Source organism: Salvelinus fontinalis, chromosome 29 (genome assembly GCF_029448725.1).
Source record: "Salvelinus fontinalis isolate EN_2023a chromosome 29, ASM2944872v1, whole genome shotgun sequence".
Lineage (NCBI taxonomy): Eukaryota > Metazoa > Chordata > Actinopteri > Salmoniformes > Salmonidae > Salvelinus > Salvelinus fontinalis.
Window position 1 is genome coordinate 30862836 of NC_074693.1, and position 20891 is coordinate 30883726.

General features: G+C 43.1%; 1 protein-coding gene across 1 annotated transcript in view; it reads left to right on the top strand.

Annotated features, from left to right (window-relative positions):
• Positions 1-247: 247 nt before the first annotated feature.
• The window catches only part of col23a1a (collagen type XXIII alpha 1 chain a), a 343709-nt gene continuing 323065 nt past the window's right edge, over positions 248-20891 (top strand). The window contains exons 1-2 of the mRNA XM_055889037.1: positions 248-874; positions 4006-4075. Of these exons, the coding sequence (XP_055745012.1) occupies positions 578-874; positions 4006-4075 (367 nt within the window). The 5' untranslated portion in view covers positions 248-577. The remainder of the gene's footprint in view (positions 875-4005; positions 4076-20891) is intronic.

Genomic DNA, 20891 nt, shown 5'->3' on the forward strand with positions numbered 1-20891 from the left:
CACAGGGGGATGTTCATTAATTGTTTATGGTTCATTGAACAAGCATGGGAAACAGTGTTTAAACTCTTCACAATGAAGATCTGTGAAGTTATTTGATTTTTTAAAAATTATGTTTGAAAGACAGGGTACTGAAAAAGGGACGTTTCTTTTTTTGCTGAGCTTCTTATCTTCCTCTGTAGACTGCATCCCCACGTGGTCCACAGGGCGGGCGCATCTCAACTAGCTGAACATGCTACTTTTTTTTAAAGAAGAAATGTGACTGTTGCCTAATTGCCCATCTCATCTATCCACTCTAGCAGAGGAACGAAACGACCTGGGATCGAGGACGCAATTTATCTGGTCTGCATCCAGATTGCTCCCATCTGTGTCTGCCATATGCAAGCCACGCGAAACACGCATAACATTTCAGGCTGTTGTTCCAAGGCTAATTTCGGACACCGCTTTGAACCCGGTGCAGTGTTAGGGTGAGTTGAATGTGCAGCACCAGTACACTACAACTTTGACAGAGTTCAGTTACTAAATGCGCATATTGATCAATTCACCAATACCATTTGTTCTCTAACTGGGAGTTAAAGTTATGGATTCAAAAGTGGATAACAGGGAGAGCAAGGCAGCGCTCCGTCCATGCGTGCCCAGGTCCCTTCTCATGCGCTGTCTGGTGGGGTTCCCTACGGTGGTGTGTTTCATGTTGTCCGTGAGCTCCATAGCCGTGTGCCTGCTCATGAGCTTAAAGACTTACCAACTGGAGAACCGACTGCATGCGCTGGAGATGGAGAAAAACACAGTGTTCAACCCGCCGGAGAGCGCCTTCATGCGCGAGGATGGGACTGTAATACCGACGCTGAGGAGATCTATCGAGACGCTACTGCAAGAGGTAGGCTACACACCGTTGTTTGGGGACATTTAAAATGCAACAGTGAACATATCAAAGTGTATTCCTATTTATTTTGATTCATGAGTTTCCTGCTTGTATCCAGTTTATCCAGAGTAAATGCCGTGCGTAATGTTGCGTGCAATGACAGTAACATGACTGATATAGATTCCTCAGACGACGGACTGTATTGATCAATGCGTTGCTATGTGATGGATTCCTTCTGTCAGTTATTGCTTGATGAAAGATAACTGGTGTAAAGCTTGCAGATACCTACTGCCTGTCTGTGTGCTATGACAGTAGCCCTTTACACCACATCTCTTTGGACAAAGCTGTTAGATAGGCTATCTCTCAAAAAGTTGCCTCTTGATAACTGAATAAGGACAGGTCATTGAAAACCAGGGGATTTTTTAAATGTTACATCCATTACTTACCTGAGCTGTTAAAATTATCATTATGTAATTACCTTAACTTTATACTTTATTTTATTTCATTTTATTACCAAGGTGTTATACAATGATAGATACCTAAAGAGATTCATGTCCTTTTATAAGTCATAGCAATAATGATTTGCCCCATATTACGTGCCACATTATTCACTAGTGTGTCTCATTGAATAGCGGTGGCTTTATTTAGTCTTCTTGTAACTAATCAAATCAAATACAATTTTATTTTTCAAATGCGCCGAATACAGTGAAATTCCTACTTACAAGCCCTTAACCAACAATGCAGTTTTAAGAAAAATAAGTGTTATGTAAAAAATATAAAATAAAAGTAACAAAATACTAAACAGCAGCAGTAATATAACAACAGTGAGGCTATATACAAGGGGTACTGGTACAGAGTCATTGTGCGGGGGCACCGGTTAGTCTAGGTAATTGAGGTAATATGTAAGTGAGTTAAAGTGACTATGCATAGATAATAAACGGAGAGTAGCAGCAGCGTAAAAGAGGGGGGGGGGGGCAATGCAAATAGTCTGGGTAGCCCTTTGATTAGCTGTTCAAGAGTCTTATGGCTTGGGGGTAGAAGCTGTAAAGAAGCCTTTTGGACCTAGACTTGGCGCTCTGGTACCGCTTGCCGTGCGGTAGCAGAGAGAACAGTCTATAACTAGGGATGTTGAAGTCTTTGACAATTTTTAGGGCCTTCGTCTGACACCGCCTGGTATAGAGGTCCTGGATGGGAGGAAGCTAGGCCCCGGTGATGTACTGGGCCGTACACACTACCCTCTGTAGTGCCTTGCAGTCGGAGGCCCGAGCAGTTGCCATACCAGGCGGTGATTCAACCAGTCATGATGCTCTCGATGGTGCAGCTGCCAAAACTTTTCAGTCTCCTGAGGGGGAATAGGCTTTGTTGTGCCCTCTTCACGACTGTCTTAGTGTGTTTGGACCATGATAGTTTGTTGGTGATGTGGACACCAAGGAACTTGAAGCTCTCAACCTGCTTCTCTAGAGCCCCGTTGATGAAAATGGGGGCGAGCTCGGTCCCCCTTTTCCTATAGTCCACAATCATCTCCTTTGTCTTGATCCCGTTGAGGGAGAGATTGTTTGTCCTGGCACCACACAGCCAGGTCTCTGACCTCCTCCCTATAGGCTGTCTCATTGTTGTAGGTGATCAGGCCTACTACTGTTGTGTCATCAGCAAACTTGATGATGGTGTTGGAGTCATGCCTGGCCATGCAGTCATGGTTGAACAGGGAGTACAGGAGGGGACTGAGCACGCACCCCTGATGGGCCCCCGTGTTGAGGTTCAGCGTGGCAGATGTGTTGTTGCCTACCCTCACCACTTGGGGGCGGCCCGTCAGGAAGTCCAGGATCTAGTTGCAGAGGGAGGTGTTTAGTCCCAGGTTCCTTAGCTTAGTGATGAGATTTGAGTGCGCTATGGTGTTGAACACTGAGCTGTAGTAAACTAATAGCATTCTCACGTAGGTGTTCCTTTTGTCCAGGTGGGAAAGGGCAGTGTGGAGTGCGATTGAGATTGCGTCATCTGTGGATCTGTTTGGGCAGTATGCGAATTGGAGTGGGTCTTGGGTTTCTGGGATAATGGTGTTGATGTGAGCCATGACCAGCCTTTCAAAGCAATTCATGGCTACAGACATGAGTGCAAAGGTTCGGTAATCATTTAGGCAGGTTACCTTAGTGTTCTTGGGCACAGGGACTATGGTGGTCTGCTTGAAACATGTTGGTATTACGGTCAGGGACAGGTTGAAAATGTCAGTGAAGACACTTGCCAGTTGGTCAGCGCATGCTCGGAGTACACATCCTGGTAATCCATTTTGCCCTGCAGTCTTGTGAATGTTGACCTGTTTAAAGGTCTTACTCACATCGGCTATGGAGAGCGTGATCACACTGTCACCCAGCTCTCATGCATGTTTCAGTGTTACTTGCCTCGACGCGAGCATAGAAGTTATTTAGCTCTTCTGGTAGGCTAGTGTCACTGGGTAGCTCGCGGCTATGCTTCCCTTTGTAGTCTGTAATAGTTTGCAAGCCCTGCCACATCCAACGAGCTTCGGAGCCGGTGTAATACAATTCAATCTTAGTCTTGTATTGAAGCTTTGCCTGTTTGATGGTTTGTCGGAGGGCGTAGCGGGATTTCTTATAAGCTAGAGTTCCGCTCCTTGAAAGCGGCAGCTCTACCCTTTAGCTCAGTGCGGATGTTGCCTGTAATCCATGGCTTCTGGTTGGGGTATGTACGTACGGTCACTGTGGGGACGACGTCATCGATGCACTTATAGCCGGTGACTGATGTGGTAAACTCCTCAATGCCATCGGAAGAAACCCGGAACATATTCCAGTCTGTGCTAACAAACAGTCCTGTAGCTTAGCATCTGCTTCATCTGGACACTTTTTTATTGACCCAAGTCACTGGTGCTTCCTGCTTTAGTTTTTACTTGTAAGCAGGAATCAGGAGGATAGAATTATGGTCAGATTTGCCAAATGGAGGGTGAGGGAGAACTATCAACTGGCTTAAGTCAAACCAACTGGAATGTGCAGTAATCCTCAGTCCTGGGCTTCACTTTCCCCTATAAGTCTGATATATGAATGTTTCTACATAAAGTTTGCGTTGTTTCAGAGCCTTACTCTCTCTCTGTTTCTCTGTCTGTTTCTCTCTCTCTCTCTCTCTCTCTCTCTCTCCAGAGACTGAGTGAAGTGATGCCCAAGCTGCGCATGGCGAGGGACATCCCACAAGAGTGTTCCTGCCCACCAGGTATGTCTCTTTCTTCTCTCCTATTGGCTCGTGGTTATATCATGTTCAACAAAGCCTCTTTGCACGCAACACATGAACATCACATGAACGTCACATGTATTCAAACACACTCACACAGACATGCGCTCACACACATGCTGGACCGTTTTACACTAGTGTCAGTTAATGCTGGGTTGGCTATGTGTAGAAGGAATCCAGAAGAGTGCGTTGAGCTCTCTCTACCACCAGGTGATTTTCACAGTAGTTAACAACATCCCAAGTTTCCCGCTTTTTGCTTTTTGGAGTGTGGTGTCAAAAAAGCAGAGCATATCTTTCTTACGGACAGACCGCTCCCCATCAACCATTGAATCTATATGTTTTGACCATGACAGTTTACAATCTAAGGTAAACTGCTCTTAGTTTTAGACATGTTCAGGACCAGTTTATTACTGACCACCCATTCCAAAATTGCAACTCTTTCTTAAGCGTTTCAGTGACTACATTTAGCTGTGGTTGCTGATGCATATATTGTTGAATCATCAGCATACATGGACACACAGGCTTTGTTTAATGCCAGTGGCAGGTCATTGGTAAAAATAAAAATGACTAGAGGGCCTAGAGAGCTGCCCTGCGGTACACCACACTTTACATGTTTGACATTAGAGAAGCTTCTGTTAAAGAAAACCCTTTGAGTTCAATTAGATAGATAGCTCTGAATCTCAGAGGGACCAGACTGGGACAGGGTTAGGGAGAGGGGCTCAGAGGGACCAGACTGGGACAGGGTTAGGGAGAGGGGCTCAGAGGGACCAGACTGGGACAGGTTTAGGGAGAGGGGCTCAGAGGGAGAGTGTGTGATAAATACCCCTCAGATTGGTTGATGTCTCTGAGATGACCAGGGTGAATTGTGTTGATGGTCTGGAGGGTGTAAAACAGGGAGATACACACAAACACGTAGGCACACATACCGACAGATTATTCTTATTATTAAACACAGACACACAAACGCGACCAGTCGTCGGCTATTCATGCATTTCTCTAATCGTAACTGATGAGTAATCCTGGAAGTTCCCTGTTTTGGGGGAAATTCAAGTTTCACTATTTGCCATGCATGTTTCCTCTGCTGTAGGACCCAGTTTGATAATGTGCGAACATGACTGACTGTTCCCTTGAAGTTGTTATTGTTACTTATCTAATCGTTGACACTAGAGCTTTTCCTCTGAACTTGTGAAGTACAGAGCAGGGTCCTAATTCACCATGACTGAGAAAGCCCCTGGCTTTGAGGAAGAGTAATATAGAAGGATGTGTGTGTGTGTGTGTGTGTGTGTGCGTGTGCGTGTGCGTGTGCGTGTGCGTGTGCGTGTGCGTGTGCGTGTGTGCGTGTGCGCATGCATGCAGGGCGATTTTCTTTCTGTAGTTGGATGGCTCTTGTCTCCTCTGTCGCCAGCCTGGTTTCTACTGACCCTGTGGGAATGGCAGAGGTTCCAGAACAGGTGAAAGCGTTCACATGCTGGAATTTCTGGAGCACCTTCAAAAACATTCCAGGTCCGCGGGTGGCTCTGCTGCGTACTTGGTCCCTGGCAAGGCGTCGGTCCTGCTGTTGTTTCTCTCTGCTGTTTGTTGGATGCCTGTTCAATATGTACTCTATTAGGAGAGGCAAAGCAGAAAGTCCTACTGTTTTACTTCTTATGTACATCATCTCAATGATCGTAGTATAGAGTGTTATAATAACCTGGTCTTGTAAAAGTAATGTGATTACTCATGATTTTCATGTAATTAGGTTGCTATTGTATTATTTCAGATGTTTGGTTTTATTCTATAGTTCATTATACAAAATGACTGTGTAATCAATGTGGTTTCACTATGGTTGCTCTGGTTTCGGAAAATATTCTTAATCTTTTTAAAGATCTTAATTTTTTTCTCTATTTAGCCCTAAAGCATTGTGTTTGTACGTTCTTAGCCAAAATGTGAGTGTCTTAAATGCAACCAAACAGCCCTTAGCCACATTTTTACCATCTCTTAACAATTAGCCCGTCTTTGTCCAGAGTTGTTAAGTTAATTGGTCAGCTGATGTGTATATTTCAGATGAATGTCAGCCAATGAGCATGGGGTTTGTTGAGTCCTCTGCTTTCTTAGTCTATTCTCACGGATTGACTTCAGTATTCAACGTTTGTCGGTTACGTTTAGGCATTAATTCCCATTGGAATGTTCATTTAAGGGTTAAGGTTTGGGATAGGGTGAAAACCAAAACATTTAAACTAGTGCCTAGCACTGGAATTGGACCTGCAATCCTCAGAGCCGGCGCTTGCGGCTTTCGCCCGCCCTCCATCCCCATCCACAACGCCTTAGCAAGCCGCAAGCCTACTTGATGGTAATAGTGCGAACCGTTGCTCCTAGTGGCCGGTTTTGAAGGCATCTTCCGCCGTCCTTGATCTGGTGGGTCCTGGCTGCTGTTCCCACACATGTACTGTGTACTGTATTTGATTAGTATATGTCACTGTGTGTATGCATGCTTGTAGACTGTGTGTGCGTGTGATTGTGTACCTGTGTGTGTGTGTCTGTGATTGTGTGCAGTGTGTGCTTGCATGCGTGTTTCTGTACCAGCGTGTATATGTGTGTACATCAGAGCCCCCTGTATGTGTGTGAGTCAGCGAGTCTGTCTGTCGGTCCCTGCCCTTTGAGGGGCTGAAACGATCTCTGCACGGCTCTGTAAGTCGAGCCCCTCTCACTTTAGCACCCACGCTCGCCACCTGAAACCTAACACTCTCTCCGACCACAGCACACGCTGAGTCATTTCTGTGTGTGTGTGAGGTAATTCTGTCTCTGCAGCTATCTCCTCACCAAGGAGCTTATCCCTCAGCAGTCTGCTCCACCGCCCCCTATGGGCTCCTGTAGGTATAACATTTAATTAATTGTGCCTTACCAATTAATAATGAAGGTTTAATAGCTGTTTTAGTAACATTATTTGAACGTGGATCTGTGGTACTGACTGTAGTCACTCTGGGTGTAAGTGTGAGTGTGTCTGCAAAAAAATATAAATGCATTGTCATGCAATGTGGGGGGGCAGAAGTCTAGAAAAAACACGTGTGTCACTGCAGTAAAGGCAGGATCATGACACTGTTATACTCAGATAGAGTGTCAGCCTAGGAGCTATAAGGCTCAAGCCAAGCATGTCACTCAGTCTGTCAGTTTAAGATGTTCAGGTGTTTGCAATTAACACTATCCATGCACACAACACACACAACACACACACAACACACACACACACACTTTTGCACTTTATGAAAGCCATGTGTTGTCTGTAGCAGAGTGAAGGGGACATCTCTGTATTTGGCATGAAAGCCCTTTTAAAACTTCTCTGGGATTTGTGGGACGGTAGCATCCCACCTAACCAACAGCCAGTGAAATTGCAGGGTGCCAAATTCAAAACAACAGAAATCTCATAATTCAAATTCCTCAAACATATAAGTATTATACACCATTTTAAAGATTAACTTCTTGTTAATCCAGCCAAAGTGTCTGATTTCAAAAAGGATTTAACAATACATTCTTCTTATTTATTGGAAGACGAAAACGAAATGAACACTATACAAACTAATCAAAACAACAAACAGTCGAGCGTGAAGCTATACAAACAATAAGTGCAGACACTGGCAACTTACACATAGACATAGACAATCACCCACCAACTACCTAATGACTATGGCTGCCTAAATATGGCTCCCAATCAGAGACAACGATAGACAGCTGTCTCTAATTGAGAACCAATCTAGGCAACCATAGACATACATACACCTAGACTAAACACTGCCCCATAAACATACAAAAAACCCTAGACAATACAAAACACATACATCCCCCATGTCACACCCTGGCCTAACTAAAATAATAAAGAAAACAAAGATAACTAAGGCCAGGGCGTGACACTCATGGGACTTCATGTTACACCATACATGTATGTTTTGTTCGGTAAAATTCATATTTATATCCAAAAATCTGAGTTTAGGCGGGACGCTACTGTCTCACTTGGCCAAAACCCAGAGAAAATGCAGCGCGCCAAATTCAAATAAAATACTATAAAAATCTAACTTTCATTAAATCACACATGAAAAATACCAAATTAAAGCTACACTGGTTGTGAATCCAGCCAACATGTCAGAATTCAAATAGGCTTTTCGGCGAAAGTAAACAATGCTTTTTTCTGAGGATAGCACCATAGTAAACAAAGAGAGAGAAGCATATTTCAACCCTGCAGGCGCGACACAAAACGCAGAAATAAAAAATATAATTCATGCCTTACCTTTGACGAGCTTCTGTTGTTGGCACTCCAATATGTTCCATAAACATCACAAATGGTCCCTTTGTTCGATTAATTCCGTCGATATATATCCAAAATGTCCATTTATTTAGCGCGTTTGATCCAGAAAAACACCGGTTCCAACTTGCTCAAGCGTGGCTACAAAATATCTCAAAGGTTACCTGTAAACTTTGCCAAAACATTTCAAACTACTTTTGTAATACAACTTTAGGTATTTTTTTAACGTAAATAATTGATCAAATTGAAGACGGGATGATCTGTGTTCAATACAGGATTAAAACAAACTGTAGCATGCTTTCTGGTTACGCGCCTCAAACAAGAAGTACACTTCACTCGACTCTTGTTCTGAACAGGGCTACTTCTTCATTACACAAAGGAAAAACCCTCAACCAATTTCTCAAGACTGTTGACATCCAGTGGAAGTGGTAGGAACTGCAAGAAGGTCAATTAGAAATCTGGATTCCCAATGAATATCCATTGAAAAGAAAGTGACCTCAAAAAAAAAATTCTGAATGGTTTGTCCTCGGGGTTTTGCCTGCTAAATAAGTTATGTTATACACACAGACATGATTCAAACAGTTTTAGAAGCTTCAGAGTATTTTCTATCCAAATCTACTAATAATATGCATATCTTATCTTCTGGGGATGAGTAGCTGGCAGTTGAATTTGGGTATGCTTTTCATCCAAACGTGAAAATGCTGCCCCCTATCCTAGAGAAGTTTAACAGCCGTGGTATCAGTGGCAGTTCTAGCTTGTATGGCTCCCTGGGCGAACACCCACTTCAGTGCTTTATTTATTTGGTAGCATTTCGTAGTGTGACTGATTTTACTAATTGCAATTGTACTGTCCCGTGTGGCTCAGTTGGTAGAGCATGGCGCTTGCAACGCCAGGGTTGTGGGTTCAATTCCCACGGGGGGACCAGGGTTCAATTCCCACAGGGGGACCAGGATGAATATGTATGAACTTTCCAATTTGTAAGTCGCTCTGGATAAGAGCGTCTGCTAAATGACTGTAATGTAATGTACTGTACAAAGTTATGGGTGCGCTATTTGATAGATTCCCTCACTCCTCCTACCTCGTACTTCCAGTGGGGAGACCGGAGGTCAACCTACCCCCGCCCCCCTCTCCATCTCGTACTTCTAAGTGGGAGACCTTCCCAGGCTGTAGCCTGCCTAACTCACAAACTAGAATCAGGGCGCCCACTCCGACAAGGTTAATTGACCCACAGTCCCACACGGTGACATGATATCATTGACGTGACGTGCAAATGCGCGATAGAAAACCGATCGAATGTCACCATTCCAAAAAGTTTTGTGCGGGCGCCCCTGGGCGGCTGCCCATGTCGCCTATACCTAAATCTGCCACTGCGTGGTATATAGGTTAGGGGCACCCACAAATATGAAAGCCCTTTTACCAGCCGTGGTACATAGGTTAGGGGCACCCACCCAAATATATATACAGTACATGTCAACCGCACCCATTGTTAAAAGGGCCTAGCTAGGTCCCATAACCCCCCCCAACCTCATGGAGCGCTTACTCTACTGAAGTATGTGTGCGTGTTTGTGCGTACGTCCCTGCATATGTGCGTGTCAGAGGTTAGAACAGTTGCTGTGCGATCAGATCAGATTTAATCAGATAAGGGCTCTGTAACACTTCATTAGAGAGAGGGAAAGCAGACCTGTCTCACTCAACCTCCAGCCCTGGAGAGACAGGTAGAGTAGGGACTCTCCCAACCCAGCCTCCTCCTACTCAGGCCTGGTTAAGAGCTGGGGCTGGCCAGCCAGGAGAACCAGGGAGGATGGAGGAGGAGAAGACAGGGCTGGCCAGCCAGGAGAACCAGGGAGGATGGAGGAGGAGAAGACCGGGCTGGCCAGCCAGGAGAACCAGGGAGGATAGAGGAGGAGAAGACCGGGCTGGCCAGCCAGGAGAACAAGGGAGGATAGAGGAGGAGAAGACCGGGCTGGCCAGCCTGTGTAGAACCACACTTGATCTAACACCCTCCCTAGGGCTGCGTTTGATTTTAAAGTCATAATAAAACAGACTGTAAGGTTCATATACAACGCCACCGCCACAGGGCCCTATAAGTATTACTAATGACCTTTTAAACAATCCAAAACTAAGCGCAGGAAATGTGGTAGAGGGGGGGGGGGGTTGGTCAGAGAGACCAGAGGGAGTAGGGGTGAGAGGGGGACTGACGTCCTTCTCTGCCAGGTGGGGTGAAAAGACATGTTTGTGTATGTGTGATGGGGGCTTCACTGAACCCTGGGTGGTATATGCGCACACACAGACACACGCACAGACGCCCAGACACACATACACCACACTCGGGCCCTTTTACCTCCTTGTCTCTCATCGGCCATCTTATTAAAGTTAGCTTTGTAAAACCACCCTGTTTAGAGCTGGGCTGACTCGCACATTCTTCCCTTTGAAAAATAAACAGCTGGATGCAGGCAGGCCACAGTGCAGCCCGAGGAGGACCACGGGACCCCAGGAGAGAGGACCATCTCATGCCCATAGAAATAGAATGAATAGAACGGGCTTGGGACCTCTAACCCTTCCACTGTACAGCACACACAGCCCATGGTTAGTGGGACACACACACACACAGTTCTGCACATGGCTGTTCTGCACATGGCTAATCCTGGCTGTTAGAAAACACTCCAGAATGGGAGTAAAGTGGTAATAATGGCTGTAAAGTGGTGCTATTGGCTGTAATGTGGTAAAGTGGTGATATTGGCTGTAATGTGGTAAAGTGGTGATATTGGCTGTAATCCGTTGAATCCTGTAAATGATTAACTGCTGGGATTGGATTGATAAAGTGAAAATGAATGGGATATGTCTGTGAGACATTATGTGTGTGCATGTGTTCATATTTAAAGTGGAACTGACAGCATTTTAGCAACATGAAATCTTATTCAAATCTGTTCGTTTACACCCCCAGGAAGAATTTGACGACACCTTTAGTATTGGAGAATTATTATTTATCATGCATTGAACTGCATCCATCTACTTACTGTATTCTGCCAACAATTCTTTACTGTATGTCATGGAAGTTTGAGTCAAATATAACCTATTTTTAAAACCTCTTATAAAGTTGGTTTGAAGCGTAAACTGGGAATTTGATATTTTTAACAGATATTACGGTTGTCTGTTTGCTTCATATCTGCAAAGTAGTTAAAACGCTGTCAGTTCCACTTTAAACAACTGGCTTATATTGGTATTTACCCTAGATGTCTGGCAGTAAACTGTCAGGAAAAGACCGTGAAGATCTCCTTCCACAGAGACCGTGAAAATCTCCTTCCACAGAGACCGTGAAGATCTCCTTCCACAGAGACCGTGAAGATCTCCTTCCACAGAGACGTGAAGTTCTCCTTCCACAGAGACCGTGAAGATCTCCTTCCACAGAGACCGTGAAGTACTCCTTCCACAGAGACCGTGATGTTCTCCTTCCACAGAGACCGTGAAGTTCTCCTTCCACAGAGACCGTGAAGCTCTCCTTCCACAGAGACCGTGAAGCTCTCCTTCCACAGAGACCGTGAAGCTCTCCTTTCACAGAGACCGTGACAATCTCCTTTCACAGAGACCGTGACAATCTCCTTCCACAGAGACCGTGAAGCTCTCCTTCCACAGAGACCGTGAAGATCTCCTTTCACAGAGACCGTGAAGATCTCCTTCCACAGAGACCGTGAAGATCTCCTTCCACAGAGACCGTGAAGATCTCATTCCACAGAGTCCCATGCAGCAACTGAGCAACAACAGCAACACAAACATATGTTTGACTTAAAGGTCCAGTATATTGCAGCTTTGTGGGCAAGCCGACCAAATTCTAATTGAAAGCAAGTCTCTTTCAAACCAAGTAGATCTGTTCTATGTGCACTATTTCTATGCTTTTTTTGTTGAGCGTTGTTTTTACAAGCATCTCTCCAAGAGGAAGTGGAGACATGAGGTAGAGAGGAAGTGGAGACGCGAGGTAGAGCGATGACTGAGATGTCTTTACAAGGTTATCTCCCACTCTGAACCTACCATAATGTAGAGAGTGGATAATAAACATGGCATCATTCTCCAACCTTGCTCTTATTTCCCTCCGTTTTCCCCTATTCTTCAGGATTTCTGATTATTCTAGCAATGGCTACAGAAGGTAAGCCAACGTACAGTATAATGCAGGTCCCATATGTTTTGATATACCTGCACCACCATCTGGAGCAGCATAGCGTATGCTGACTTTCTTCCTTTATTCCTAGTATTTAGTTTGGAAATATAGGATATTTCTCACAGTGCCCTTATTACTGCACTAAACCCAGTCAGTCTCAGCCCAGCTCACAGTGGAGTCCATAGTATAGTATGTATGCATCCCAAATGGCACCCCATTCCCTATGTAGTGCACTGCTTTTGACCAAAGCCTATAGGGTGCTTGTCAATAGTAGTGCACTAGGGCAGTTGTTCCCAAACTTTTTATAGTCCCGTACCCCATCAAACATTCAACCTCCAGCTGAGTACCCCCTCTAGCACCAGGGTCAGCATACTCTCAAATGTTGTTTTTTGCCATCATTGTAAACCTGCCACACACACACTATACATTACATTTATTAAACATAAGAATGAGTTTTTGTCACAACCCGGCTCGTGAGAAGTGACAAAGAGCTCTTATAGAACCAGGGCACAAATAATACTATAATAAAAATCTGGCAGTGGCTTCTGATTAAATTACATTTTCACAGAACCGCTTGTTGCAATTTCTTTGAGTCTCTCTTGTTCAGATATCGGTAAGTGGACTGGAGGCAGGGCATGAAAGGGATAACGAATCCAGTTGTTTGTGTCGTCCGTTTCGGGAAAGTACCTGCTCACCCAGCTCACTCGGTGCTTTGCTATATCACATTTGACATTGTCCGTAAACCTCTGTTCATTTGCACACAAAAAAATCATGCTATGATGGAAAGACCTGTGTGTTGTCCTTGTTAATGCAGACAGAAAAGAGCTACAACTTCTTAATCATAGCCTCAATTTTGTCCCGCACATTGAATATAGTTGCGGAGAGTCTATAATCCTAGATTCAGATCATTCAGGTGAGAAAAAACATCACCTTGTGTGAGAAACTCGTATAAAATATGTATAAAATATGGTCAGTAAAGAAAACTTTAAGCTCGTATATCAATTCAAAAAAACTTGTCAATACTTTCCCCCTTGATAACCAGTGCACTTCTGTATGTTGTAAAAGCCTTACATGGTCACTGCCCATATCATTGCATAATGCAGAAAATACACAGAGAGTTCAGGGGCCTTTCTTTAACAAAGTTTACCATTTTCACTGTAGTTTCCAAAACATATTTCAAGCTGTCAGGCATTCCCTTGGCAGCAAGAGCCTCTCGGTGGATGCTGCAGTGTACCCAAGTGGCGTTGGGAGCAACTGCTTGCACGTGCGTTACCACTCCACAGCCACTCTTGTCATGGCTTTTGCGCCATCAGTACAGATACCAACACGTCTTGACCAAAGTCCATTTGATGACACAAAGCTGTCCAGAACTTTAAAAATATCCTCTCGTGTTGTCCTGGTTTCCAGTGGTTTGCAGAAGAGGATATCTTCCTTAATTGAACCCCCATAAACGTAAAGGACATATACCAGGATCTGTGCCAGGCCCGCCATGTCTGTTGACTCATCCAGCTGTAACACATATAATTCACTGGCTTGTATACGAAGCAGTAATTGTTTCAAAACATCTCCTGCCATGTCACTGATGCGTCGTGAACCAAGGTTGTTTGATGAAATTGTTTTTTTGGCCTTTTCCCCCAGCATTGTCCCAGCCATATCTGTGGCAGCAGGAAGAATTAAGTCCTCCACAATAGTATGGGGCTTGCCTGTCCTAGCCACTTGGTAGCTCACCATATAAGACGCTTCTAGCCTCTTTCTATTAATGGTATCTGTTGCTTTTATACATGTCTTACTACTCAAAAGTCATCTTTATTCTCGCTCAAAAAACTCCCGTCACTTATTTCTGAAATTTTTATGTTTCGTTTCTAAATTTCTGTGCAATAGTGAAGGTTTCCCGTGAGAGAGTAACGGTTAATGTGATTGTTAATTATTTGACTAGGATACCTGTATTTGACAATGTGTTGTTATTTCGCTGGTAGCCCTGAGCTGACAAGGTAAAAATATGTTGTTCTGGCCCTGAGCAAGACTGTTCCTAGGCCGTCATTGAAAATAAGAATTTGTTCTTAACTGACTTGCCTAGATAAATAAAATGAAAAAATACTCAGGGCTGGAAAATAAACCTCACCCAAATGTATAGCCCCATTGGAAAATATAAATGTACTGTTTGAAAATGTGAAGAAACATTTTTTTTTCAAATGTACGCGTACCCCAGTTTGGGAATACCTGCACTCGGGAATAGGGTGACATTTGGGATTCAGACTATGTAGAGGCAGAACACTCTAATTCTCTATTCCGTTTCATTTTATCATAATAAACTCCCTAGTCCTTGCCGATGACAAGCATACCCATAACATGATGCAGACACCACCATGTTTGATAATATGAGGAGTGGTACTCAGTGATGTGCTGTGTTGGATTTGCCCCAAATATAACATATTGTATTCAGGACATAAAGTTAATTTCTTTGCCACATTTCTTGCAGTTTTACTTTAGTGCTTTATTGCAAACATGATGCATGTTTTGGATTATTTGTATTCTGTATAGGCTTCCTTCTTTTGACTCTGTCAATTAGATTAGTATTGTGGAGTAACTACAATGTTGTTTATCCATCTTCAGTTTTCTCCTATCACAGCCGTTAAACTCTTTAACTGTTTTAAAGTCACCATTGTCTTCATGGTGAAATCCCTAAGCGGTTTCCTTCCTCTCTGGCAACTGAGTTAAGGACATCTGTATTTTTGTAGTGACTAGGTGTATTGATACACCATCCATAGTGTAATTAATAACATCACCGTGCTCAAAGGAATATTCCATGTCTGCTTTTTAAAATGTATACCCATCTACAAATAGGTGCCCTTCTTTGCGAGGCATTGGAAAATCTCCCTGGTCTTTGTGGTTGAATCTGTGTTTGAAATTCACTGCTCGACTGAGGGACCTTACAGAGATGGGATAGTCATTCAAAAATCATGTTAAACATTAATATTGCACACAGAGTCCATACATTACAGAACTTGGTAAGCACATTTTTACTACTGAACTTATTTAGGCTTGCCATAACAAATTGATTGAATTCTTATTGACACAAGACATTTCAGCTTTTAAATTTGTATTAGTTTGTACCAAAAAAATTTAACATGATTAAACATGATTCTTGTGTCAATAAACATGATTCCACTTTGACATTATGGGGTATTGTGTGTAGGCCAGTGACCCCAAAAAATCTAAATTGAATCCATTTTAAATTCAGGCTGTAAACACAGCAAAATGTGGAAAAAGTCAAGGGGTGTGAATACTTTTTGAAGGCACTGGAAATGTGATGATCAAGTACTGCTATAAATGCTTGAACATTTTTGAGAAAGCAGAAGCAATGTTCCCATATATACGTAACAATGTCACATGGATATTTTAATGTCATTTAGAAAAATGCTTTTTAGTGTTAAAATAGGTCTGTGTAGTGTGTACTCTTTGGCCAATTGTTTTCCTGAGTTAAAAGGTAAACATCTACAACCTAGAACAGCATAAAAATAAAAAAAGATAAACAGAAAAATGTATTTAAAAATATATATATATATATCACCTTTATTTAACCAGGTAAGCTAGTTGAGAACAAGTTCTCATTTACAACTGCGACCTGGCCAAGATAAAGCAAAGCAGTTCAACACATACAACAACACAGAGTTACACATGGAATAAACAAACATACAGTCAATAATACAGTAGAAAAAGTGTATATGCACTGTGTGCAAATGAGGGAGGATAAGGGAGGTAAGGCAATAAATAGGCCATGGTGGCGAAGTAATTACAATATAGCAATTAAACACTGGAATGGTAGATGGTGATGAGGTAGTTGGATGGGCTGTTTACAGATGGGCTATGTACAGGTACAGTGATCTGTGAGCTGCTCTGACAGCTGGTGCTTAAAGCTAGTGAGGGAGATTTGAGTCTCCATCTTCAGTGATTTTTGCAGCTCGCTCCAGTCATTGGCAGCAGAGAACTGGAAGGAAAGGCGGCCAAAGGAAGAATTGGCTTTGGGGGTGACCAGTGAGATATACCTGCTGGAGCACGTGCTACGGGTGGGTGCTGCTATGTTGACCAGTGAGTTGAGATAAGGCGGAGCTTTAACTAGCAGAGACTTGTAGATGACCTGGAGCCAGTGAGTTTGGCGACTAGTATGAAGCGAGGGCCAGCCAACGAGAGCGTACAGGTCGCAGTGGTGGGTAGTATATGGGGCTTTGGTGACAAAACGGATGGCACTGTAATAGACTGCATCCAATTTGTTGAGTAGAGTGTTGGGGGCTATTTTGTAAATGACAACGCCGAAGTATATGATCGGCAGGATGGTCAGTTTTACGAGGGTATGTTTGGCAGCATGAGTGAAGGATGCTTTGTTGCGAAATAGGAAGCCGATTCTAGATTTAACTTTGGATTGGAGATGCTTAATGTGAGTCTGGAAGGAGAGTTTACAGTCTAACCAGACACCTAGGTATTTGTAGTTGTCCACATATTCTAAGTCAGAACCTTCCAGTGTAGTGATGCTAGACGGGCGGGCAGGTGCGGGCAGCGATCGGTTGAAGAGCATGCATTTAGTTTGCTTTTTTTTACTAAAATAAAAGTAAAACACTTGATATTTCGATGGGGTTAAATGTGGAATGCCTGTCATTGGTCAAATGCACAGCCAACACTTCCTGTCCCTTCAAAATACAAGTTCACCCTTCTAACATCATTCTATTAATCTACTATCTATTAAGTCATCTATTAATGCCAAGATAAAGTGATATTTCTCCATTTCTATTTCATATTTAAGATGATAAAATAGTGTTTATTGACCTATTAAAGAACTGCTGTTACTGTAAACGGATATGTCCTAGCCAGCTAGTTAACCATTGGTAATCTGAGCATTGTAGACTGTGTCATTCTATTAATCTACTATCTATTAAGTCATCTATTAATAGCTAGTAAGTTGTCTATTAATGTCAGGATACATTTATATGTCCCAATTTCTATTTTTGATTTAAGATAGTCACAAAAATGTGTGTTTATTGACCCCCCCGAGACACACATTTCCCGTCAAATCCTTGTTTCCTCCATTCCTCGCCTTTCAAAGCACATCGGAGGAGGAGGCCCAAGGGGAGGAACCTTCAATCCTCTCCCCCAATGTGCTTTGAGAAGGAGGTGAGGAATGAAGAAAACAAGGATAGACAAAGCAAGGATTTTACAGCTAGTAACATTTTTAGAGTGTGAGTGAGTGAGTAGCCGTGATACCCAGGCCCTGTCCAGACACAAACCCTAGTCTGAGAGGGATTGATGGGTGGTGACATGGTGAGAGCTGCACATTACCCTCTGATAGTCTTGGTGGAGTTTTGGCCGTATTGCTTCCCCGTGTCTAATCCTCACAGATCTCCACAAGTGTCTAGGGAGTAGGGGCTAGGGGTTGTTTCCTTCACTCCTCATCTCCTTCTCAAAGCACATTGGGGGGGATTGAAGGTTCCTCCCCTCGGGCCTCCTCCAATGCTTTGAAAGAGAGGTGAGGAACGGAGGAAACAAGGATGGAGGAAGCAAGGATTTGACGGCAAGTGGGCGTGTGGGTAAAATGCAATATAAACATAAAGAAAACATAGTGATAGAATAGTCTGACTGCCTCTCTTTTTAATGCAGTGTTTGTGTGTGTGTGTGTGTGTGTGTGTGTGTGTGTGTGTGTGTGTGTGTGTGCGTGCGTGCGTGCGTGCGTGCGTGCGTGCGTGCGTGCGTGCGTGCGTGCGTCCAACCATTTTAAAGCTGTAAGTACCAACAGGGTTCCAATAGAATCCAGGCTGTATCACATCCGGCCGTGATTGGGAGACCCAAAGGGCGGCGGACAATTGGCCCAACGTTGTCCGGGTTTGGCCGGGGTAGGCCGTCGTTGTAAATAAGAATTTGTTCTTAACTGACTTGCCAAGTTAAATAAAGGTAAAATACAATAAATAAAAGACTCCAGGATTAATTGCTGCTCCTTACTGCCATCTAGTGGAATGTATAAGGCTACTACATACTATTCAACTTAATTAAATTGGCCTTTTTCTAAAATGTTAATAAGAACCCCCAAAATCATTGTTTATGTCCATGAAAGAACATATCTGATTGTTAATACTGATGAGTTTTAGGTCTGTGAGAGCGTTAAAAAGATTGGACATTTCTGCACTGTGCACTGTGGCACAGAATCAGTATGACAGGGTCCCTTGATAGGATAGAATGGAGAGACCTGTGAACTTGTCTCATGAAAAGCCTGTGGTTGCACATCTTGTACATGGTATATGGTCCCATATATAGTTACATAGCCTCATCTCATAGACTAGATGTAACACAGTACATGTAAATCCGGGACAAACGTGTATGATATATTACGTTTGGTATGTTTACATAAGACAGATGGTTACTTAAGGCACAAACAAAAGTAGGGTGGTTGGTCGGTGTGGATGGGTGTATAACACAAACGTCTGGCATCCCAAAGGTTGCGAGTTCGAATCTCATCACGGACAACTTTGGCATTTTAGCTAATTAACAACTTTTCAACTACTTACTACATTTTAGCTAATTACAACTACATAGCAACTAGGTAGAATGTTAGCTAACCCTTTCCCTAACTCTAACCTTAACCTTAACCTTAACACCTAACCCCCACCCTAGCTAAAGTTTGCAAGCTAGCTAATGTTAGCCACCTAGCTAGAATTCGTAACATATCATACGTTTGCAAATTCATAAAATATTGTACGTTTAGCAAATGTGTAACATATAATATGAATTGTAATTTGTAATGTATCATACAAAATTGATGGACATCCACAAATGAATACATACCATTTGAAACATAACATATACTAAATGGTGTGTCAGAGTTACGTACAGAATAATATGAAATGCTCTGAGACCAGGTTAAGTTCCATGATATTCCCTATAATAAAATGTCATACATGGACGCAACAATTCAATATAAAGAGGAATAATCTCCACAAAAAATGTATTCAATAGGCCTTTTCCTGTAATGAGAACTCAGTCAGGTTCAATCAATCGTCCTCAGTGCTGAAATAACAGCTGCATCTGCTGATTACATGGATAAGGGGGACCTAATCAGTTATCCTAGATCAGCTACTCTGAGACACTTTGTGAGTACAGGCCTAGAGCTCCCTAAATGTTAGTGAATACGTGGGGGCAGGGAGTGGACTGCAGGTGTGTGGTGTCCTGGCCAGTCATTTGTAGGTCATCTCTGTAGCCTCAGACCTTTTGGCTCATAATCTGAATATCTCACCCTGCTCTCTACCTCTTCGTTGACACTGTTGAATGATGTCATTCTCTGACCTCTCCCCTCCTCCTGAGCCCATGCCCTCAACAGACAGAATAGCAACACGAGCAGAGCTACAGTACCCCTCATTCTGAAATGATACAGTCTACGATGGTCAGATAACCAATGGTTAACTAGGTGGCTAGGACATATCAGTTAGCTATCATTTACAGTAGCAGACGTTCATTAATAGGTCAGTAAACACTATAATTGTTGTGACTATCTTATCATCTTAAACAGGAAATAGAAATGAAGAAACATATCTTTATCTTGGCATTAATAGATGACTTAATAGATAGTAGGTGAATAGAAATATGTTAGAAATGTGAACTCATATTTTGAAGGGACAGGAAGTGTTGGCTGTGAATTTGACCAATGACAGACATTCCACATTTAAACACACCCACTTGTGAAAATGTTAGTTTGTTTGTTTTTCGCATTGCGGATTTTTCAGTTTTAACTCTGACCAAAATAGGCCTATAAAATGTTTTTGCGCAAAAAATGAATATTCACATGTATTTGAATACCAAAGTCCATTCGGATATTCAAATAACCGTGCACATCACTATTTTCCCATGTCTTCTTCCCTGCCCCTCAGATGTATAACCATGCGAAGTATCCTTCCCTGTGACCGAGGTGCTGAGAGTTAGAGTGAGGAAGATGGTGAAAAGAGAGTCATTTTTCATATCCAAATCATACGACAGGAGCTTGCCATGAAATATATAAAGAAGGAGGGCTACCACACGCACACACACACACATGCACACACACACACACACACTTGCTCCCAGATGTGATATTTCTGATATGTAATAAAGCCCTGGTGATAGAATAACAGTTTCCACCTCTCTGCAGTGACACTGATCACTTCACAGCCCCAACAAGCCCTGGTTAGTATTAAAACTCTTCTCTGCAGACACGTCACTCTCCCACCACCTCCTAAATGAGAGGATATAAAAGCTTGTAAAACTGGAGCTGAACTCTTTGAAAGGCCCTCAGCATCACTGATCCCTGTCAGTCTGAAAGTCTGTGATTACGCTGCCTGGCTCTCAAACACTCAACA